This window comes from Fusarium flagelliforme, assembly GCF_020744385.1.
Source record: "Fusarium flagelliforme strain FIESC 12 MPI-CAGE-AA-0113 chromosome Unknown B0J16scaffold_7, whole genome shotgun sequence".
NCBI lineage: Eukaryota > Fungi > Ascomycota > Sordariomycetes > Hypocreales > Nectriaceae > Fusarium > Fusarium flagelliforme.
The window spans coordinates 403,390-425,675 of NW_025763509.1; the positions used below are offsets into that span (position 1 = coordinate 403,390).

General features: G+C 47.9%; 10 protein-coding genes across 10 annotated transcripts; 7 read left to right on the forward strand and 3 right to left on the reverse strand.

Annotated features, from left to right (window-relative positions):
• Positions 1 to 80: 80 nt before the first annotated feature.
• B0J16DRAFT_348351 (uncharacterized protein) lies at positions 81 to 2,658 on the reverse strand. Its single transcript, XM_046128725.1, has 8 exons — positions 2,431 to 2,658; positions 2,311 to 2,371; positions 1,887 to 2,257; positions 1,457 to 1,840; positions 1,352 to 1,409; positions 1,114 to 1,303; positions 728 to 1,061; positions 81 to 665 (listed from the first exon to the last, which is right to left on the reverse strand). Exons 1-8 carry the CDS (start codon positions 2,589 to 2,591, stop codon positions 266 to 268), a joined length of 1,959 nt encoding a protein of 652 aa, XP_045978596.1. The 5' UTR covers positions 2,592 to 2,658; the 3' UTR covers positions 81 to 265.
• A 253-nt stretch (positions 2,659 to 2,911) lies between these two features.
• B0J16DRAFT_309675 (major facilitator superfamily domain-containing protein) lies at positions 2,912 to 4,819 on the forward strand. The gene is made up of 3 exons (XM_046124923.1): positions 2,912 to 3,632; positions 3,684 to 4,364; positions 4,414 to 4,819. The coding sequence occupies exons 1-3, from the start codon at positions 2,963 to 2,965 to the stop codon at positions 4,764 to 4,766; spliced, it is 1,704 nt and encodes a 567-aa protein (XP_045978597.1). The 5' UTR covers positions 2,912 to 2,962; the 3' UTR covers positions 4,767 to 4,819.
• Positions 4,820 to 5,131: 312 nt separating this feature from the next.
• Positions 5,132 to 5,866, forward strand: B0J16DRAFT_375148 (uncharacterized protein; the record flags this gene model as incomplete). Its single annotated transcript, XM_046130666.1, has 2 exons — positions 5,132 to 5,592; positions 5,644 to 5,866. The coding sequence occupies 2 exons, from the start codon at positions 5,132 to 5,134 to the stop codon at positions 5,714 to 5,716; spliced, it is 534 nt and encodes a 177-aa protein (XP_045978598.1). The 3' UTR covers positions 5,717 to 5,866.
• Positions 5,867 to 6,252: 386 nt separating this feature from the next.
• On the forward strand, positions 6,253 to 7,920 carry B0J16DRAFT_348357 (glycoside hydrolase). The gene is made up of 2 exons (XM_046128726.1): positions 6,253 to 7,234; positions 7,284 to 7,920. The coding sequence occupies exons 1-2, from the start codon at positions 6,569 to 6,571 to the stop codon at positions 7,746 to 7,748; spliced, it is 1,131 nt and encodes a 376-aa protein (XP_045978599.1). The 5' UTR covers positions 6,253 to 6,568; the 3' UTR covers positions 7,749 to 7,920.
• Positions 7,921 to 10,087: 2,167 nt separating this feature from the next.
• B0J16DRAFT_180863 (uncharacterized protein) lies at positions 10,088 to 11,231 on the forward strand. Its single transcript, XM_046122598.1, has 2 exons — positions 10,088 to 10,417; positions 10,494 to 11,231. Exons 1-2 carry the CDS (start codon positions 10,193 to 10,195, stop codon positions 11,103 to 11,105), a joined length of 837 nt encoding a protein of 278 aa, XP_045978600.1. The 5' UTR covers positions 10,088 to 10,192; the 3' UTR covers positions 11,106 to 11,231.
• A 3-nt stretch (positions 11,232 to 11,234) lies between these two features.
• Positions 11,235 to 12,257, reverse strand: B0J16DRAFT_417797 (uncharacterized protein). The gene is made up of 3 exons (XM_046133708.1): positions 11,888 to 12,257; positions 11,736 to 11,839; positions 11,235 to 11,679 (listed from the first exon to the last, which is right to left on the reverse strand). The coding sequence occupies exons 1-3, from the start codon at positions 12,166 to 12,168 to the stop codon at positions 11,357 to 11,359; spliced, it is 708 nt and encodes a 235-aa protein (XP_045978601.1). The 5' UTR covers positions 12,169 to 12,257; the 3' UTR covers positions 11,235 to 11,356.
• A 553-nt stretch (positions 12,258 to 12,810) lies between these two features.
• B0J16DRAFT_323727 (uncharacterized protein) lies at positions 12,811 to 14,295 on the reverse strand (the record flags this gene model as incomplete). Its single annotated transcript, XM_046125788.1, has 6 exons — positions 12,811 to 12,834; positions 12,982 to 13,146; positions 13,224 to 13,360; positions 13,409 to 13,656; positions 13,709 to 14,025; positions 14,077 to 14,295. 6 exons carry the CDS (start codon positions 14,293 to 14,295, stop codon positions 12,811 to 12,813), a joined length of 1,110 nt encoding a protein of 369 aa, XP_045978602.1.
• A 1,261-nt stretch (positions 14,296 to 15,556) lies between these two features.
• Positions 15,557 to 17,526, forward strand: B0J16DRAFT_309681 (cytochrome P450). Its single transcript, XM_046124924.1, has 3 exons — positions 15,557 to 15,940; positions 15,994 to 16,557; positions 16,608 to 17,526. Exons 1-3 carry the CDS (start codon positions 15,625 to 15,627, stop codon positions 17,198 to 17,200), a joined length of 1,473 nt encoding a protein of 490 aa, XP_045978603.1. The 5' UTR covers positions 15,557 to 15,624; the 3' UTR covers positions 17,201 to 17,526.
• An 802-nt stretch (positions 17,527 to 18,328) lies between these two features.
• On the forward strand, positions 18,329 to 18,971 carry B0J16DRAFT_348362 (uncharacterized protein). Its single transcript, XM_046128727.1, has 2 exons — positions 18,329 to 18,628; positions 18,680 to 18,971. The coding sequence occupies exons 1-2, from the start codon at positions 18,401 to 18,403 to the stop codon at positions 18,860 to 18,862; spliced, it is 411 nt and encodes a 136-aa protein (XP_045978604.1). The 5' UTR covers positions 18,329 to 18,400; the 3' UTR covers positions 18,863 to 18,971.
• Positions 18,972 to 21,226: 2,255 nt separating this feature from the next.
• On the forward strand, positions 21,227 to 22,279 carry B0J16DRAFT_357855 (uncharacterized protein; the record flags this gene model as incomplete). The annotated part of the gene is made up of 1 exon (XM_046129562.1): positions 21,227 to 22,279. The coding sequence occupies one exon, from the start codon at positions 21,227 to 21,229 to the stop codon at positions 22,277 to 22,279; it is 1,053 nt and encodes a 350-aa protein (XP_045978605.1).
• Positions 22,280 to 22,286: the final 7 nt, after the last annotated feature.

Sequence of the window (22,286 nt, forward strand, 5' to 3'; positions counted from 1 at the left end):
TATCTTCAGGGCCATATGGATTGGAGTGTCTTCTCTATAGTGGATTTTTCCGCCCTCTTTTGAGACGAGAAAATTATGTTCCAGGGAGACCAAAATAGAGAGCAAGCATGGCTCTATGAGAGCTGTAGCAAGTTGCTTGGCGGTGTGGTCAAGGGCCTAAGTAACTACTTGGTAGGAGTTATCTGAAGTAATTCCTAAGATGAGCCTTGTCATAAGAAACTAGTCCACAATATAGACCATAATTCTTGCCAAAGTCCTGTGCTGGCTAGTAAATACCCGTGAAGTCCAACTGTTCCATCTGCCAACGATCGAAGAACTCGAATCCTGGAATGTCACCACTTAGAAACGGCAGTATTTCGTTCTCCGCTTCGGCGAAGCTCGAATTTGCTTGGGTTGCTACCTCAATAGACCCATCCACGGTCTTATTCTGGGGTACTTCGGTGTGTGCATTGTCGCCTACCGATGCTGGGTAAAGCTTGTTCCTCGATAGAACCATTTCGAACGCAGGTAGAGCTCTTTTGATAGCAGGTGTATCTTGGATCTGATTCAGAGCAAGCATCGTATACTGGATCGATATGCGAGCCATTGATCGTACGAGATCTGACTCTGAAGAGTCTAGAGCGGACTCGATGTGTAGTGCGAGGAGAGCCGTAACAGTGGTGATACTGAGAAGACACGATCGTCAGTCAAGCCACGGGTCACATGAAGCTACATGAAGCGCACTCACAAGGTGGTGGGCATTTTCCGAATAGTGTCATCCATCAGCACCCTTTTGAGAATAGAGTCAAGTTCAAGAGTAGCTGCACGAAAGCGTTGCTTGGCCCATTCACGAACGGTCTCGTCTCTAACAGGCCATCGCCCTCGACGTAGTAAGCGACACATGATGCACTCAAACCGGTAGCTGGTCGTCAAGGCCTCGAGATGGTACATCTCACTGTCCGGTGCCGCGTCATCGGCCTTCATCCTGGCAGGCAAAGATGTTCGCCACGAGTCAAGTGGTTGAATTAGTGGCTGCAAGTTCTGCGATGATCCGCTCGTAATGGCTGATGTCAGACGGCCGACTTGAGACTTTGTCAGTTGCTCCACATCTTCCGTAGGCAGTAAGTGGCTCACAGATCTGAGCTAGCTCGCAGTGTGCTATCAGAGAAGCCCTTTGTGAATGTGTCGTCGGAGATACTAATTCCGACAACTGCTGTGGATCCTCCAGTTCCCAGTCTTCCTCTGTGAGCGGCTCTATCGGTGGAGCAGTTACCAATAGTCGTAGGTTCTGGGTGTTGACGAAGAAGTGGAAAATGTCTCTGTTCTTTGAATTGTCAGTATCCGAAACGAAGAGACTTGGTATGATACTAACGTGGAGACTCCACCAGATACGGCGGTAAAGTTTTCGTGATGCTTCATCGCGAGGACGTCTACTAGCCATTAGCCTGGAACTACAACATAACAAGACGCATCTTACGCATTGACATTATGCACACCCAACCTCGAAGCTCGTCGTACTGAATTATGGAACCAATATTGAAAGTCTCTATCCGAAGGATGATCCAGAATAATCGCGCCTAGAATCATGGACCCTTGCAACATTGACAGCGAGCCACCCTGACACTGGAAGTCGTGGAAGAGCTTGGCTTTTGAGAAGAAAGCTGTATGGGCAGCTGACCGATCGGCATACCCGCAGGCGTGTATCGTTTCTATAGGTACGGAATTGCTTGCGGCTGTGCATATCGCGTGGAGGAGAAATAGAGAGCATACTCCCGATCGGTAGCTTTTGATGAAGTCTGCTCTATTGAGGATGGGTGCAAAAGGATAGACGTGGTCAAAGTACGCTTTAATGATGATATCCCTGGAGATGTTAGTTGAGTCGGATGTTGTTGCAGCCGGGAACCTACATATACTGTGGAGGAGGAAGATCGAAAACACCCTTCTTGGCAAGATACTCATTGTCGATATCATCGAGCTGTAATGGTGGATTCCAGCGCTGTATGTGAGTGCTGAAGCTTTCATCTGCCAATTGGCTTAAGCGAGAGTTTCCCTCGTCACTTTCTGTTGTCTCAGCCTCGCCAACTGTATCTTGAAGAATGTTCAGGTAGAGAAGATCCGGGGGAGGGCGACGTGGTAGATGGCTTGGTGTTGACACGGGAGTGTTGTGAGTAGACGAGCCGACTCCCTGGCCAGACCGATGATCTTCGTGAGTTGACGTTATATGCGTGCTACTTGAATCATGGCTGTGGGTAGCTAATGAATGACTTTGAGATACGGGCTGTTCGATGATTCGGTTAATGGAGCTCCTCAAGGCCCGATGCAGGCACTCACTGTCGGTATATGGCCGTCGCTGGCGGCAAGCGACCCTCGAGACTCGGCATTTCGCTGCTTACTAAACAACAAACAATCAGTCAGGCTTAGACAAACAAAACCTCCAGTGATCGAACTCACAAAGTCCGGCGTTTGCGAGCTGACAGAACACACTCCCCCGTAGTTTCCCTGCTAACGCAGCTACTGCAAGGGAGTCCGACAGTGGCGGCATCGCACTTAATCTTTCGCGACCGGCACGGGACACAAGCCTTACTAATCTTCGGTGCAGAAGGTCGAGGCATTAGATCGAGGGAATAAGAGCTTGGCTCTTGTTAATGAAAGGGCGTGGGTGCTTGGGATTATTTGGGCTGAGTTGATGCGGCCGGGTTTATGACAATGCCGCGGGGTTTTGTTTCGGTGTTTTGGACGCCACTTACGACAGCGGGCCCTGCCTGACAGGGACTCGCTCAGCGCTGCAGATTTGCAGATTGATAAGCTAGGCCCTATAATGCCGATCGTAAACCCGCGGCAGAATGAATTATTGAACAATGTTTGTATATATCCTATCGCGCTTTTCTTTCAACAATACCATCTTGAACAGCATGCTATTCAGATGTATGATCCCCTTGGTATATCCATTGTTCTCACCCATAGCCTGACCAATTCCCTTACCATGACAATTGATACCCGCCCCGATTCCTCTTCCCTGTCATCGGATACCGCTACCGACGACAGGGAAGCGCAACCTTCGAAAAGTATATACCATCGGCTATGCAGCTTCCTTGGTCATCCGCATGTCGACACCAAAGCACTTCTCGAGCAGAAGTACCCCGGCAATGGCACCCATGATTCCCCATTCCTCATCATGTTCGTCCCCGACGACTCCCAAAACCCAATGACATTCCCCCTCTGGAAGAAATGGGCCTTCACAGCTCTTCAAGCCCTCGCAACGCTAGCAACAACCTTCGCCAGCTCAGCATACTCCGGCGGCATAAAGCAAGTCATCAGCTCCTTCAACGTCTCCCAAGAAGTTGCTACCCTCGGTATATCGCTTTACGTACTGGGCTTTGCACTGGGACCGCTTGTTTGGGCTCCCTTGTCTGAGCTTTACGGGAGACGAAAGATTTTCTTCTTCAGTTTCATGGCTGCGACGGCTTTTAGTGCTGGTGCTGCTGGAGCGGGAAGTATTGCAGCGTTGCTTGTGCTGAGATTTCTGGTGGGATCAATTGGATCTGCGCCTTTGTCTAATGCGCCGGGTGTTATTGCGGATATGTTTGATAAGTCGCAGCGGGGGCTGGCGATGTGTATGTTTTCGGGCGCGCCTTTCTTAGGCCCTGCCGTTGGTAAGTTCGCGTTATTAACTAAACACTTTGACTGTTACTGACGATGTCCAGGTCCAATCGCGGGCGGCTTTTTGGCTCAGACCCAGGGTTGGCGCTGGCTTCACGGACTCATGGCGATATTCACTGGCATCATATGGATTGTCGCGTCGCTTTTGATCCCGGAAACATACGCGCCATACATCCTGCGAAAGCGCGCTCATAAATTGTCAAAGGTCACAGGGAAGACATACATTTCTGCCCTCGACGTGAACAAGCCGCCAACCTCAGCGACGCACCAACTCATAAGTGCGCTAACACGACCGTGGGTACTGTTACTCAAAGAGCCCATTGTCTTGATTACGTCTATCTACATATCAATCATCTACGGCACGATGTATATGTGTTTCGCCGCCTTCCCCATTGTCTTTCAGAATGGAAGAGGCTGGAGTCAAGGAATCGGCGGATTAGCTTTCACTGGAACTGTCGTGGGAGTGATACTCGCCATCTTGAGCTTCATTTTTGAGGACAAGCGCTATGCACGGGCAGCTGCAAGGAAAGGTGCCCCATTGGAGCCTGAAGACCGGTTGCCTCCTGCGATGGTAGGCTCCATCTTCATCCCAATCGGTCTCTTTTGGTTTGCTTGGACGATATTTCCGAGCATCCACTGGGCCGTTCCAATTGTCGGGACGGTCTTCTTTGCTTGGGGTCTCGTCTTGGTCTTCATGGCACTATTGAACTACCTCATCGATTCATGTGAGTGCGTCCATCCTCAAACAGTGTTTTTCTTGCTAACAGCAAACAGATGTCATCTTCGCCGCCTCGGTAATGGCAGCCAACTCAGCCTTGCGCTCCCTTTTCGGTGCTGCCTTTCCACTCTTCACACGACAGATGTACCACAACCTCGGCAACCACTGGGCAAGCTCTATCCCAGCTTTCCTCGCGCTAGCTTGTGTGCCGTTTCCGTTCTTGTTCTTCAAATACGGTCAACAGATACGTTTGAAATGCGAGTATGCAGCTGAAGCTGTAAATGTGCTAGAGAAGATGAGAAGTCAACATGTTACCGTCACCGAGGACGATGCTATGGAAGAGGCTGAGGATATCTGGAGAGCGAGAAGTCGTGCGTCTATGGAACGTCATTTGAGTAAGGTAGCTTGAGGTCGGCACAATCCACCACATTCGCTTTGCACTGGCCCCCAATTTCTTTAGGCTATATTCTGCATCTCAAATACAACCCTCTGTTGCGAATGGGCTTTTGTTCCATTTTACCTTTTAGCAATATGTCGCTTACAGGCGCGGAATATTGACATTCCGAGATACACGTATCGTATGATTGCCCCGAAAAGAGAAAGCACCGAGGTCTGCGCAAGTCCAGAACTACTTCTTATCTCAGCTCGCTTTGCTATAGAGGGTTTGATGAAGTATAAGAAGCTCGATTTGCAACTTTATGATAATCCAGAAAGTATTTGTTCACCACCATCAGTCGCTCGGGCTTAACAACATTATCTCTAAAATTGCCTACCATGAAGTTTCTCGTCGCTCTTGCTCCATTCATACCCACAGCTGCAGCGGTAGATGGATATCTCCACACCACCCCGGACTGCGTTATGCGAACCGGACCCGGCTGGTTCGGCAGCTACTTACGCTGCAATAACATGCTGCCGAGCACCTGCTGCGGAATTGATAGCATCGATAGCCCTTATCAGTCCCTTGCCGTTCGCAGTATCATGGACGGTTACTCTGTACGGGCTTATGGGTATATCGGTGGCAATTGCACCACTCTTCGGGGTTTTGGAGGCAACAATTGGAACTCACAGCTTTGCATTCATTACAGTGGGTTTAACTTTACTGGTCTTAACCTGAACAACGGAAACCGGAAAAGGGTCAGTGGTAAAGTGGATTGTCACAGACCTGACGCTCTTGTCTTACCGGATGGGACGGAGTATGACTTGAGTGGTCTCAACCATGACGAGTTCAAGAACATGTACGTGTTTTGTTTTGGGACGGTTGATAGTATCTAACTAATTTGCTATAGTGTTGAAATCAGTGTAAAAGCTTCTCAAAGTGCAGATATTCCTGAGAAGTTTGAGAAACTCATTGCCAAATAGGGAGTTAGTTAGCTATAGGGTACGTGATGGGCGAGCAATGTGAACGACTATCACCAGCGGTTTACTGCCCGTCGATGCGGTGAAGGTTTCAACATGATGAACCTTGCATCTTACGATCTTAGCTTTCAATTATTAATTAAGTCATGGTTCTCCTGAATCTCATACGTTTGGTTCCATCTTTGCGTGTAGCGTCTTCACATTGAATGTCTAAGCGGTAGAATGTATCCACTCTATACGCGGGTTGACGGAAACACAATAACATTCTTATGCTTAAAACTCCGTGTCTCGTAGAACTACCACTCAAAATCAAAACGGATGAGTTCGTCCAAATCAGGAAGTCCATTTCCAACCTCCGGGCCGGACAAGACCAGTAAAGAAAGCCGAGTTTTCAGCCTTAAATTTCTGGAATGATCTGAAACACCTCTACTCGCCCTATCACCAGGTTTTATTCCCGCCAAGAGACTCCACCACGGCTAATCGGCCATCGCGGATATGAAACGATCCACCCACCCACCAGGCCACGCGGTGTCATCAACTGTTGAACCCGTATTGACAGCTAACTCACCAAGGCCCTTTAGTCCCTATCCATGCGTTCTAATCTTAACCTGACCCGTGTTGGATTCTCGGCGCTCTGCCTAATTGGAGGAAAATCCAGACCGTTACACTGTCGATGTTTAAACGGGAATTAACTCTTCTTGGCATTTGCGACAACAGTTCAATATAAGATGTTGTAGTTCGCGACAGAGAAATCACGATAATCATCACCATCACATTCTTTTGCAGGCCAAAGGTTAAGCTTTCTTCAACCAGTACATTCATTCAACGAATACATTCATTCATCACTTCATCAAAATGACTAAGTTCACCTCCGTCCTTCTCGCTGCCCTGGCTGGCAGCGCTGTTGCCGCTCCTCCCACTCCCGCCAGCGAGCACGATGTTCACGCCTACGCCAAGCGTGCCACCTGCACCTTCTCCGGCTCCAGCGGCGCCGAGAAGGCCATGGCTTCCCAGGCTTCTTGCAGCACCATCGTCCTCGACAGCCTCAAGGTCCCCGCTGGCAAGACTCTTGACCTCAGCAAGCTCAAGGACAATACCAATGTCATCTTCAAGGGCACCACCACCTGGGGCTACAAGGAGTGGAAGGGACCTCTCCTGAAGATCTCCGGTAACAAGATCATCGTTGAGGGCTCCGGCGCTATTCTCAACGGTGAGGGTGAGAAGTACTGGGATGGAAACGGTGGCAACAGCGGCCGAACCAAGCCCAAGTTCCTTGCTGCTCACAAGCTCACCAACTCCAAGATTAACAACCTTTACGTCAAGAACTCTCCTGTTCAGTGTGTTTCTGTTAACGGAGTGAACGGTCTTGAGATTAACAAGTTTACCCTTGATAACAAGCTCGGTGATTCCAAGGGTGGGCACAACACTGATGCTTTCGACATTGGTTCTTCCACTGGTGTCACCATTGATGGTGCCAAGGTCTGGAACCAGGATGACTGTGTTGCTGTCAACTCTGGCAAGGTAAGCAGATCACACACATATCAAGCAACCTGATGACTAACATTTCCAGAACATCATCTTCAAAAACGGTTACTGCCACGGTGGCCACGGTCTCTCCATCGGCTCTGTCGGTGGCCGCGACGACAACGTTGTGGACAACGTCCAGTTCCTCAACTCCGAGATCGTCAACTCCGCCAACGGTATCCGCGTCAAGGCCTTCAAGAACAAGACCGGCAAGATCAACAAGGTCACCTACTCCGACATCACCCTCAACAGCATCAAGAAGTACGGTATCCTCGTCGAGCAGAACTACGACGGCGGTGACCTCCACGGTGACCCCACCAGCGGTCTCCCCATCACCAACCTTACTCTCAAGAACATCAAGGGCAAGAACGCTGTTGACGCCAAGGGCAAGAACGCTGCTATTGTTTGTGGAAAGGGTGCTTGCACTGGCTGGACTTGGTCTAACGTTCAGGTTTCTGGTGGTAAGAAGTACGATAGCTGCCAGAACGTTCCCAGCGTTGCTTCTTGCTAAATGCTGTCCGATGCATTGGTCAGGGTTACGCCCGGGAGGCTTTGTAAATAGCAGCTTATTATTCACCTGTATATAGTCTTGAGCTGGTCTGGTTGCCAGGAATAATTTCAAAATGTCAATATTATTGCTTATTCCTGCAATCGTTACTCCTATCAAATGATTGACCGTCTCCCACATTAGCCTTTGTTCTCCTTGCCTCCCTCAATTGTTAGGAAACCACAAGCCGGCTTTTTCGAAGAGCGCGGGGCTAGTTTCGCTCGACAAAGGGTCAATTCCCAAATCCTCGAAAAGGGAGTCAAGTTCTGGATTGTGATCAAGCCCCCACGCCTTGAAGAGCGAGTCACGATCTGGGTCACGATGTCGATCGTGCCTGATGTCACGTATCCAGGCCCTAGCCTGACATACGAGATTCAGTACTAACACAAACGAGCTCAACGTCCTTACACCGTTGTTTTTCGTACCAACGTACGGCGTCTGAAGATATATCCTCGTAAATAAGACAGACTGAACATTTTCGAGACGAGCAATATCGCTCCAAGAATATTCAAGCACAGGCACTCCCCGAAACGCTACATAACTGCATACCAGGTCAACACCCTGTGCCTTGAATATAGGCTTCTGATCCAACAATTCGTCCGTTATACAAGTTAGATTACTCATGTATGACCTTTGGACCACTTGATGGTCCCACAAGAATTCCTCAACATGACGTGCAATATTTGTTCCAGGAAAGTAGGTCAACAAAGAAGGCGACATATTTGGTGTCAGAGCAACTCTCACACTTTGTGTTACAAAGTTGTTTGCGAAAGCCTGCAAGCGTGATATACCTCGCGGTTCGATGTCGCAAGCCGGCCTGGAGTAAGTCGAGTGCATGTGTCGTAGCGCATCGATATTCGAACAAGGAACTGATCATCTGCCGTACGTTGAGGTTGGTTTGTCGCAATCTGAACACTGATTGCATATCCAGAAGGAGAACGATGTTTCGGAAACAATCCAATGGTAGTTTATCCAGGTAGCTATGCTGCAGGGGAGTCCGCTGGGAGCATGTTTTTATCGACGGAGGAGTGACGTGCGGAACCTGTGGTTTTGGCGGGGCTGCGAAAATACCGGGATCAGCAGCCCACTGCCCTATGTATTGCTGTCGTTGACGATAATAGTGCTCCCATGGTGAAAGAGACTCTGAAGGTGAAGAGGCCATCTTCGCGGGTTGATCTTGGATGGTTGATGGAGAGAAAAGTTCACCTTGTGGATTCTTTGCTGCTTATTTAAGTGCTGGCTTGGGAGAAACCTTGCTAAGAACTTTGACATTTAATGCTTTTATCACGGGTCAAAGTTTGATAAGTGACTCATCAAGGGTAGGGCAAAGCGGCGCCGTGCAAGCTCGGAGTCATGATGCTTCAAATGTTAAACCTAGTTGCGGAAAACCTTAACGGTGATCACCCCGAGCGTATATAGGTTACGCGATGAAAGAAGGAACTTGCTACATGAAGACTGAAAAAGGGCTATGAATACGTCAAACACTGCAGGAAATGTCGCTGTGTTCCTTGGGTAATACGATGTTCCAAAACAACTGCTTTCAATACCTTGAATTACGAGGCATCAGAGGTGAAGCGTTGAGAATCCAGGGGGAGGATGAGAGCGCACACAACATCGTGGGAAAAAAGAAATACAACAGCTTTATATAATCTGGCAAACAAAGGGCAGCCTTTGGAGGACAATGTGTTATAACCAGGCTTGTAAAAACTACTGCGATTTCAAGCCCCTTGAGAGTCCAAATCATGTGGTGACAACTATCAACAATGAAAAAGACTTGACCGTGCCATGACAAGAAGCACGGTTATGACGGTGACCTTCAGTGGTGCAGGTGCAGACCTCCAGTACAGTTGCACACCGACGGATACGAGGGGAGTGGGAAAGACATGTCATTGGTATTGAATCGTACCAACACTCTATCGAAAGAATGTCTGTTGTATCATGAGCGAATTCTCTGCAAACTCTTAATGAGCATCGTAATATGTTCTAGCGATTTCTCGCTGCTCTCGTCTAATACTTCCATGGCGGTTGCTCTTTCAGGCTAGAAGCATATATTGAGATTTGATCATACTCACTCTAGGTATAGTATATAGTTGCCGTGACTTAAAGAACTGTACCAAAAGACAAAGTCGGATGAAATGTTGTAACCTCAAGAATCAGTGTTGACCTCCTTCAATCGCCAGACCAGTTGCGTCACGAGGTGCTGCGCTCTGATTGGTCAGTTTCTGGTCACGTGGCATACCACTCGATTGTCCAAAACACCGCCCGATGTTCCCCTCAATCAGTTGGAAAATAATGCTATTTCAATCCTCTTTTGTATGAATCACGACCTCACTACCAGGGTAATTTTGCCTCATCTGACAGCCTGATATTGTGGGGCAGATACCGTCGGTCCATTTTCTGATGCCGCGATGAGTTGGAGAAAGCCTTCCTCATGTACCAGTACCAAACCATTGCCTCCTCCGTCCTTCTCCAAGGCGACAACAAAACTGTCGAATGAAAGGCCCGCTTCCAATGGCGGTCGCGGCACTGACGATGCTCTTGCTGTAACTAAAATTCTCGAAGCATCCGATATTCCATGTTGCCTGGTGGGGATTTCTGCTCTAATATTCTACGGCGCAGCCAGAGGGCGTCCGGTACGTGTTATCTGAAAACGTCATTCTTACATGCTCGACCGATAGGCTCACTCACTAATTTGCTTCGACTTATCAGGATTGGGAAATCGGTGTTCCAACGGAGCTCATTGATAAGGCTGCGAAATTATTGCAAACAGAGCCACATTCGACCAACTACTCCTTGGTGGAGCCTTGGCCTTATTACAGCGTTTCCCTTTTGCACACCTATCATCGGTTTCAAGGCAAAGACACTGATTTCTACTTCATCCTGGTGCCTGCGCAAGATGTCCACATAGCCTGCGAGCCTGCGAATATTACACGTAGCCTCAGAGGGCTACCCTACCCCAAAATGGACGTCTTCATTCAAAGCTGCTTGGATACCGGTAACAAACTCCAACTTTGTGATGTCGTCGACGGCACTGATCTGCCAGAGGAATGGGGAGAGGAGAACCTCGATCTTGAAGGGTTCAATGACGTGGATTGGGCCAAAGACATAAACAAACGAGGTCGCGAATTCGAGAATGGCAAATTTTCACATTGGGCTCCGTTTGCCCGGGATGGCCAGATGAGTAGGCGAGAAATGTGGCAGTCTATGGTGCGGACAAAGAAGGATCGACTGGACTGGACAAAGCCCAGCGATGTTTTTATCACACAATATCGTATCATAGGCGATCCAGATCCGTGGACTGTTCTGTCTGACGATTATTAAGGATATTACTTAGAAAAATTCCATATATCAAATAGCTGGAAGGTGATACCTGGATTTTGAAGTTTTTTGTTTTGAGAGGGTGTATACGATGTCCGCGTTGTTCTGGATGTCAGAAGAATTGGCCGCCGAGTTTATAAGAGACGAAATAATTTAATCATTTTACGCAAGGTTAGGCTGACAATTAGACTACTTTATTTCTGTACCCTAAACCTTGGAGCATAACCTTTTTGACACCTACTTGTCTCATTAGTTTAAGTAAGACTAAGGGTTCTCTTTATATCTTCGCGAGCCGCCTCATCCTCCACGGATGCCTTGAAAACCCCGTAAAACTCGTGCCGCCAAGCCTTTGGCAGATTTTCACTCCACTCGCTAATGGAAGATCCATATGTTCGACACAAAAACTCGAGATCTTCGTAATCTGAAAGCTTCTTCCTTGACATCCAAGTCCCTAACTTCCCTTCCACCTGCCAGGTTAGATCTATGACTGGTACCTGATCTCCCTGAGGGGTCTCGAAGCGAGGCTCAATCAGTTCGATTGAACCATCATCCCCTAAGCATGGTGTGTTGAGTTGGCCTGCCCGATGGCATTAGCAAATATCTATGTTAACTTGCATGTTCAAGTGTACATACCCGAGAGCACAATATCGACACCGACAACTTGCCCGCCTTCGCCAATGTCCACAAACATTCTTTCTTGAATGCTACCAGTTATTTCATAATAAGACAATATGGCCCTTGGAGGAGGTTAGTGATGAGAGTTATTCAGAAGAGCCAACATGTACCAGGCGCAAGGGGCTAGAATTGCCCTGACTTGGCCGACATTATCCGCCAGTACTAGGAGATCAAGATCTCTTGTTTTTCGACGGGAGCCTCGAAGCTTGAGTGCCCAACCTCCAAACCAGGCATAATAGTGACCTTGAAATGCATCTTGAAGCTGAGCAGCAGCTTTGGCCATTTGTTCATCACTAGCTCTCAAGGCGTTGCGTTCAAGGTCTCTCAATTCTGTCGGCGAAAGTTGGCCAAAGTATCTCGCCCCACCAAGAGTAATACCCGCGCTGGCCATTGGAGCTAAGGCAGGATTGCGATGGGAAAAAGTCGTGGATATGGTGTTGGAGCTTTATATCTCGATGACACAGATATGGTAGGTGGCAGTGAAGCTGGTTAGATACCCACAAACGAGACATCCCTTCGTCCTGCCTAGTATAGAGGTTGAGATCGGTGATGGATTTGACGCCCGACGCAAGATTTCAAGCCCTACCAGCGGTTAAAAAAGTGGTTGAAGGTGTCGATTGGAGCAGTCGCGGGGCCGTGATTCATGGTTAGCCGCCACACTGACCCCGCATACTCGTGATAGGTCGTTGAAAGTGAGTGTGCTGTACTGTACATGAAGAGTACCATCTTCATGCATCCTTGCGCGGATCAACGTAGTCAGTAATGGCGAGGAACAAGGCGCTTAGTTCAGTTCAATTTGTGTGTTGAATTTCCGTGGCTGGCGACCTATAACAGTCCCTCATTATCACAATGAAATAAAGTCACTTCGCTACCCGTTACACTCACTTTATTGTGTGATTCTATGGGCTCTTATGGGTTGATCGTTTGCTCTCAAGAGTAAATACCTGTCAAACCACATTGATCTAGGATTGTGTGAGAGGCGTAGAGAGTGTCGTTTGTGTCCCAGTATGTCTGTGCGTCGTGATGTACAACCTCAAGCGACTTGAGTTTCAGTCCTCTATCAAAAGTTTACGCAATAATGTAGAACGACGAAGAAAAGGTTTTAAATCCTCCGAATACTGTAGCCAGTGTTAAGGTAATATAATCTTCTAGTTGTGTCACTCTATCTATACTAGACATGATGCGTAGACGAACTGACACTGACCTCCGTCTTGCGAATAATTCTCCTTGCGCTCGAGTTATCTTCGTCCGTATCATTTCCTGTGACAGTCGTTTGGCCGCGTTGTGCTGAAGCGCGGAAGTCCTCTTTACGGCCTGTCATGTGGTTAAGTCTGATACCATGATTGGAGCCATCAAAGGGAGTCGCGCTCTGTGAATTGACGTCAGCGTTGCCCATGAGAGAAACCAAGAAGGAAAAGCTTGGAAGGAAGTCGGAAATGGGCTTACCTCGTCTGTGATTTGGTAATTATCGCGAGAAGAGCCGTAGTAAAATCTGAATAGCTTCCTCAGTGGAGGTAATGAGCATGCGATAATGCCTAGACAGCATTCGACGTTCGAGGTGATACTGATGACAGCGAGATGATCTAATCCTTTATCAGCATTTCGAGTCGCCAAGCAAGGGGGATACATACAGGCTATCTCGTCTGGGTACTTGGCGACATCGTAGTACTTCAGGTACGGCATCCGGACACATGTAGCAACACTAGCAGATACACCAAGACCAAGAATGGCAATCACGGATATCTTTCTGCGTCTTGACATCTGCAGACCAGCCACGATGAAGCACGGAATTATCGCGCACGCCCAATCTGTTGCCATTTGGAAAGCTGAAACAATGTAGCTGACCACCTGCAAACTAATCTTCTTCTGACACGTTCCTCTATGTTCGTGTCAGTCTGTCGAGCCTTCGACTTGTGTGGTTGGACACGTACAATGCGGGGTTCCATGTCGCAGCAAATGGCTTGCAGTTTGCAAACACATATGCCAATGCAAGAACCGTTATCGTGATCATGACTGCCATGTTGATGCATATCGGAACAAGCACGCGCTTTCGGGAGTCGAGACGTATGCACGTCAGACCAATCGCGCACTTTATCACCGTCGATGATATGAAGTATAGGATTTCCCAATACGTTTGGTATTCGGTGGCTCGGATGAGGTATAGCGGCGATGGAATGTTGACGTCGTGAGATCCAACGCCGTAGCGTGTTGTGAGAACAGCGAAGACGATTGCGGGTATTAAGATGAGCTAGAAGTCGTCAGTGAGCTAGTCAGAAGTAAAGCATACTTAAGGACCTACGGTCGCTAAAACAGCTAGATAGTCTTCCGGTCCAAGAAGCCGTGATGAGACATCGGTTAATCCAGCGCGTACATAAATGCGCAGAGACACAACGACAATACTAGTGATACCAAATGCTAGCGCGAAGCCCTGGACGACAGGACCTAGGTCTTTTGGCGGCAGAGGAGGGAGAGCATTGGCCAAAGCCTGGATCTGCTCTCCCGTCATGGAGTCTGCCATGCTGAGAGAATTCGTTTGGAACAGATGTACGGGAGACTACTTGATTTGGATAGTGTACCCAAGGTATGCGCCAAGAAATATACGAGGAAGCAGTCCAATGCGAAAACTTCTGCAACACAGCTGAAAGTGTGTATCTTATAACTCAGAACGTTTCGCTATTCCCCACCTGTACTAGAGAAATGACAGTGGTAATCCTTTTGGTCCCTTGTGCTGGTGACATTGCCCTTGTTACTTATTGCTTTTTCCCTTGTTCCAGCCCTGGCGCCAAGGGTGGAAAGCTGGAGAAAACTTGACTGTGGCTTGAGGATCATCATTGCTGTCGATTCAGCGACCTAGTTTATTATCGAAAGTATTGTGGATCTCCTTCTCTCCATGCAATTGACTTCTAATCAGCTGCTTCATTCAATGTGTGCGTATGAAGTTCTGCTTTGAGCCATTCGCCTGGTTGTGCTGGGATTGTTTTCGCCACTTCAAATGTTGACGACCAAGAACCGATGCCCGTAGAGATTGGCGACTGGCTGCAGTTTGTTCCATTGTCGGCACTAGCGCCTCCTACCTAAACTGTACTTGGCCAAGTCTGACGGACGGATGCTGCTTCCGGTTCGTTGGATCTATCAGATCTCATTAAGCTCACTCCGGAATGGACGCGCCTAAAGGATTCGTCACATTGGAGAGGAATGGCAGCCACCAATGAGGCAGCCTACAATAAGAAAACAGGCAGATCTCCTCTATTTTCGCAATTGATGCGACGAGGTCTGGACCCGATTAATCAAGTGGCGGCTTTATGCCCTCCCTGGAACTCCTTTCTCTTTCTCGCTAGGCCCTTCTAAACATCTTACCTACATACGAATACACTTTATCACAGTACAGGGACAGAGTTGGCATTATTGATGGCCTTGGACATTCTCGCTTCAGACCCTGGAGGCGCTGAATCAGGAGGGAACCATGGTGAAAGCAGGTGCATAATGTGCATAATGGACACCTCCACTGCGCCTCCGCTAATTCTGATGCAATACGGCAAGGTAAAAGTTGACATGTAAGATATCACAAACTTAAGGTTGCAATACATGCACCAGCCCCGTGTAAAATTACCCCACCCAGACCAATCCTCCAAACAAGTGCTGCTGTTGGTTCTCAAATAACAGGGCTCTCGAGGTGCCCTGGACAGATAAGAAAGCCGAGCCAATTATGTGCAAGAAATGCCCCATATCCCCTCTCACTGCTTACTCTCTGTCACTTCTCTGATAAAAAGAAATAAGAGCCCATACTCTGTTGCACACGCCGCTTTTCCGAGTCATCCATTTTTATTTTTTATTTTTCTTTGCCACGATGTTGGAAACACTAGCTCTCCTGGCGGGCATCTTTGCTTTTTACATGACTGGCATTAGCATTTATTACATCACGTTTCATCCGCTCGCGAATATTCCCGGTCCAAAACTATGCGGTATTACGAGAATTCCTTATTGGCTCGTATTGATCAAAGGCGAGGATGTGAAGTGGATGAAGGCTCTCCATGATCGCTATGGACCTGTCGTTCGGTTTGGGCCGACGGATGTGAGCTACGCGACTGGTGAGGCTTGGAATGAGATTGCCGGACCGAAGGACTCAGAGAAGGCGCTCGAGTTTAGTATTCAGCCTATCAATGGTACGAGCTCTTTTTTACACCATTGAGGATTTGGGACTGATGATTACCGATAGGCGTACCTAGCATGCTTACACAGAACGTTGTCAATCATGCCCGTATGCGCCGACTCTTCTCGCCCGCGTTCTCAGAGCGCGCCTTGAAACAGCAAGAGCCGCTCTTCAGAAAGTACGCAGACCTTCTCATGTATAAGATCTCAGAAGTGGGTGAAGACGGAGCCAAGCCAATTGAGATGAGCCAGCTCCTCAACTTCGCGACCTTTGATGTCATGGCCGAGCTTTGTTTCGGGGCTAATCTCAACCTTCTCGCCAAGAACGAATACAGTCCGTGGGTCAAATCGGTATTTGCTATGCTCAAAATGCTACCGATTGTAACCATGATTAACTACTATCCCATTCTCAACGCTTTGTTTACTAGATTCGAACCGAAATTCGTTACTGAGCAACGTGTTACGCACTGCAAGCATGCAGCGGAGCGCGTTGATCGTCGTCTGGAGAGCGGCTCTGACAAACCTGATGTTTGGAATTTCGTTTTAGAAGCAAAGGAAGGCAAGGGACTTACTGTCGAGGAGATGCACTCTAATGCTGAATTGTTCATGCTCGCCGGATCGGAGACCACAGGTCAGTGCTGAACAAATGACGATTGTGAATGAGCCTAACTTGTTGCTTAGCTACTGTTATGAGTGGGTTCCTGTACTATCTACTTAAAAGCCCTGACAAGATGGAAATTCTCCTTAAAGAAATCCGAGGCAGATTCACCAACGCGGATGAAATCTCATTCGAAAGCGCCGCTGAACTCAAATACCTGAACACCTGTGTCAAAGAAACCCTCCGCATCTATCCACCAGCCCCCATCGGCAGTCCCCGCGTCGTCTCTCCAGGCGGCCAACAAATCCTTGGCAAATACATCCCAGCCGAAACCCGAGTCTCAGTACACCACTGGTCTACCTATCGCTCCGAGTCCAACTTCAAAGACGCCGACAAGTTTGTGCCTGAAAGATGGCTGAGGACGGACCCGAAATATGCTGGTGATGCTCTCGATGCTCATCAGCCTTTTAGCATTGGACCGAGGAATTGTTTGGGCCAGAATATGGCTCTGCATGAGATGAGACTTATTTTGGCAGTTTTGCTGTTCAAGTTTGATCTTGAGTTGGAGGAGACAAGTGAGGATTGGGCGGATCAGAAGGCGTTTGGTTTGTGGCAGAAGAAGCCGTTGATGATGAGAGCTAAGCCAGCATCTACACATACCAAACTCAATATTTAGATAGTACACAGTATGCAGCTGTGGAACCTGAGTTTCAGCAGTTGCTACGTCCGTTTTCCACACTGGCATTTGGCCATAACACCAGATCCGCGCTGCTACTCCGGGACTGACGACGTTTCCGCTCTATCATCGCCTACCCGTCTCTGAGATCGACCAATTGCAGCTAGCGTCCCGTGTTCCTGCATTTTGTGTGTGAAAGATTGCCACAAAGGATCGACGATCTCTTTCGAGCCCGTAAGGGGTCCTTTTAGTTAGCTATTACCACCACATTTTCTGCAACCTATAGCATATATATCGCCACCCAAGGTCTATATATTAAGAAGGGGCCCCAAGAACAATTTGCATGTATTCTTACGGTATCTGTTAGGGATACATTAAGCCCTTATTGGCTTAGAATAACTCAGACTAAAAGGACCCCTTACGGGCTCGAAAGAGATCATCTTGGGACGGCTTTTGAGCAGCGCAGCTTATCTCTTAGCTCCATGCGAGCAAGTCCGATATCCCTGGGATCTGGTACAGATATGTGAGCCGAGGCACTGATGATTGGCATTCCCGACATAATACCCTTAGTTCGCATTCATTGCGGTTTTGCCATGCATATATCTAGCTGACATAAAGCCGGCCGCAGGTACAATGGAACTGAAGAAGCGGTATGTAGCGTCTGTCCAATTGCGTCATTACAAATTAACACGCTCGTGATAATATTGTTGAGGGGGCAAGTATCCCAGCCCCTCCGGAGTAGTGACAGTTATCCGATCACGTGGAGTGATACCGGAGGGGACGGAAGACGGGTCTAGCCCGCGCGGCTACGCTAACCCCGAATATGGAGAAGCAAATTCCGGGGTGGACAAGTACCTGTAAATTGGACGATGTATGCATATTCAAGCAATCAATACAGCATTTGAGGCTATGGGTATTGGAAGTGATCTGACTGATTGGTTTGCTCATCTGATTGCCACTTTGCAGTGTTTCTAAGTATCGCAGAGTTACTGATACCGTACCTGTTCTCTGATCCGTTGTGGAGCCCGGGACTACTTCCGTGCCATCTCAACTTCCCTTCCCCACAACTCATCCCCAGCATCGGGGCACTTGCCGAACTATCTCCTCAGGTATATAAACTGCCATTCTCTTATCTTTACCTCTCTCTTACTCTTTCTGCATAGTCTATCCTTTACACAACAGAATACCATCACAGCCAAAATGTCCGCCGTTCCTCTCACCGTCATCAAGGGCGCTGGCTTCGAGCACATTCCTCTCCCCAACGGCCAAAACGCCACCACCGCCGACTTCCACTCCATCCGCACAAAGACCGACTCCCCCGCTCACATCACCTCTGGATTCTACAAGATCGAGGCTGGCCCTGCTCGTCCTGCGCAATACAACTTTGAGGAGTCAAAGTATGTCCTGAGCGGTCAAGTCGATGTTCTCGTAAGATCGCCACCACTGTACTTCCTTCTACAGCATACTAACTGTTTACAGGACGAGGCTACTGGTATCACCCACCACCTCACCGCTGGTGACTTTGCCTTCTTCCATGTCGGCTCCAAGGTCCAGTTCTCTACCAAGTCTGAGGGTTTCGCTTTCTACGTCGTTACTCGACCTGTCCGCGATGCTCACCCCAACCTGAAGGGTCGTGAGGAGAAGACGAAGTCTCACTTGTAAGGAATTTGTACGAAAAAGGTTTAATGGGAAAAGAGCTTTACGATACCCGTCTAGTATGATCAATAGGCGGTAATAGATAAGAACAATTTATTCATCGGTTTATCCATCAACATTGGTTCACTTCAAATCACTCAAATGACTTATGCTTCTTCTTGGTCACCCCTCAATCACGACCGGTATTACTGATGGTCAGGGTAACACGTCCCCGACACACATCAGCTTCCCCTCTTTGTGACACCTCATCGCGAGAAAACCACGACATTGACACAGATACCTACCAGTCAATCAGCGAAACACACGGAGGCTGTACAGATATTAACCGCTCTTAGATAAGCCTTACAACGTTTCAACTCACAAATAGCCTCTAACGCGGAAACCGTTGTGGACTATAAGTTGACGCCGGCATCCGTCTCGTCGCTCCCACTTTCTCAAACTCGCGACTTCGTCTTGGAAAGCAACGCTCAAGCTCATATCTATTTACCAGCCTATATATAACATTTCACAATGAGCGTCTGCATTGGTTACATCTATTTCCTGGATAAGAATGAGATCACGGATTATCTAGAGCTCACCCCAGCACTTGATGACATCTTCGGCGAAGGCAAGGTCAGATATGAGATTATTGACATACAACTCATTTTGAAGAGCGAAACGGAGGATCTTGATGGCTTGAGGGATAAGCTTCGTGAGAAAGGAGTCACTCCTACTTGGGAGGAGTTTGTAGCTACGGAATTAAACTAGGATCAGTAGGGGTGCATAGGTGGGAATAACTATTAAGTAACAGGATCTTAGCGCTACCTCATGATATTAGCTTTGGAATGTTGAAAAGACCTTTTCGCAAATCGTATTTCAGTAATTGTCCTACCATGAGCGTATGTAGCAAAGAGCCTGATAGGCACGCGTGTATGAATCGATGAACCTTCCTGGGTATAGGTTAAGCTCTATATTTGATGTAGCGGTACAAGTTTAACTGTTAGCCTCCTAAAATATTTAATTATAACACATGTGTAAAGCCTGCTACGCCCTGCGATGGAGCGATAGCTTGAAAGGCAAGCTGTTGCCGTAAAAAGACGAGCTCAGTACCACCATGGTCTGTACCGAAATCCAGGCAAGTCAATTTACCATACCCGCAGGTCAATGATCAGATTGCAAGCCATGTTCCAGCGACAAAATGTCAAGCTCAATAACAATGATGATCATGAAACTACGCGATAATCTATTGAGATCGGTGACGACTGCGATGAGCGAAGCAGAAGCCGAGATCATGCACGTTTTATAACCGTGATATTTGCATGTGCCATCTTCATTGTTTTGGCGACTGTGCTGTATCATCTACCCTATTTCTCTTTTGTCTTTAGCCAGCAATCTTGGTAGACAATCACATGCATTGACAAGCGCTTTAGCGACAGTCTTGCGGATTCTCATTCGCCACTTTGATACGCATCATCAGGCCTCTCTTCACGAGGGACGGAAATCGTCCCGCACGGTAAATTAAAGTGAATTGGTGACTTAGCCGTGCGGGGATTGTTTTATGCTGTTGTCAGATCGCGCACGCATAAAGTTCACTCGCAAGCTAGTCTCTACTGGGAATGGTGCATTTGATAGTTATTTGTTGGGCGTGATCGGCACAGGAGTAAAGAAAACAACAGACACCATGACCCGTTGAGTTGCTTGCTGAACGGTTATTTATTTCTTTTACCTCGTCAGTAGTCTTTGTTTGAGTATCTAGTTGTCGGTTTGGCATGTGTATCTACGTCATGAAGTTGTCTCCATTCATCCTGTAGTTACTTCAAGTCAAGTTTGCGATGGACCGAACAGCGCATAATTGAGACCATCCTTCTGACATACCTAGGTACTGAAGAAGAAGATGACTTGAGGCGTCAGTTATGGTAGTATCTCTGTAATGGTCATGAAGAACTACTCACTGGAGCTTTTCTCATGGCTTGATTGAGAGTGAGGAAATCCGATTGTGGTTGAAATACCATTTAGGTAAAGATTCGGCTTTCTTTCCTCAACTATCTCTCTCTACCATTTCTTTATTATATCGAGGCATGTACTACGGTTGTTGTGATGCATGGCCTTTTCGAGGTGTGGAGCTGAGTGGAAACGGCTAAGTTTGCGACTACTAACTAGTGAGGGCATCACGCATTTGACCTTTTCCACCCACCCATGCCAAAGTTACCTCGGCATTACCTTTACAACGAATTATCACTGAAGCCTGTATCTCTATATAACAAGTCATATTCATCATAAATAATTATAGACGTCGTCCAGAATCAAGATTTACATATATTCAGTTTAACCTGCCATCATTCTCTATCGATCATACCTGCAAAAGACGCACTCTTGAGTGTGAAAGCAAACATGCAACCAAAAGACTCAATCAAATCCACTTGGCCGCTTGGCAACAAGTCAGAATGGGGTGTCAACCACCATGTCATTCATGCCTTGAACGCCTATCCAGTTGGCCCAGGCGAGGACGTGCCTGTCCATCAGAAAACCGACAAGATGCCATATTTTGCTCAGTGGCAAGGTCACGTGTGGGTTCTCTTACACGCCTTTGCTCCGATTGCAGTTCATCAAGCTTTGCTTTCTTATGCACATCAAGACGCCCTTCACCCTGTCGCCGTATTCCTTCTGTACTTCCCCATGTTCAGCTGGACTGTTGTTCGCCAAGTCAAGGCTGCACGCAAAGTCGGGCATCAGTATGGGTTCCTGGATGGGGATGCTCATGAGCGCGATGGAGTGCCTGACGTTGGCGTTGACAAAGTGGTTTCGTCCCTATGGAAGACTACTGGGTCCCGCATCCTTCTGGCTACGTTCATTAGCTATGACACCAGTCAGTCTCCTTTGTCTACCATGAGCGATTTGTCTTGGTGGGCTTGGCTGTACTTCCAAATCGGACTATATGGCATTATCCTTGACTTTTGGTTCTATGTGTACCATCGGGCTATGCACGACATTGATTCGTTGTGGAAGTACCACCGAACTCATCATTTGACGAAACACCCCAACACTCTTCTTGCGGCATATGCCGATCACGAACAGGAATTCTTCGATATGGTTGGTGTGCCCTTTTTGACGTGGGCGACATTCTACTGTTTTGGAATTCCCTTGAGCTTCTACGAATGGTGGGTGTGCCATCAGTACATCGCCTTCACAGAGGTCCTTGGTCATAGTGGACTCAGAGTATATGGCATGCCTCCTTCGACCTTGAACTGGCTATTGCAGCTGGCCGGTGCTGAACTCGTCATTGAAGATCATGACCTGCATCACCGTAAGGGATATAGAAAGAGCCATAATTACGGTAAGCAGACTCGAGTTTGGGATAAGTTATTTGGTACATGTCACGATCGAATTGAATCGGCGAAAGAGAATGTTGATTGGGACAGGTCGGTGTGGTTTCCTCTCTCTTAAGCACTGC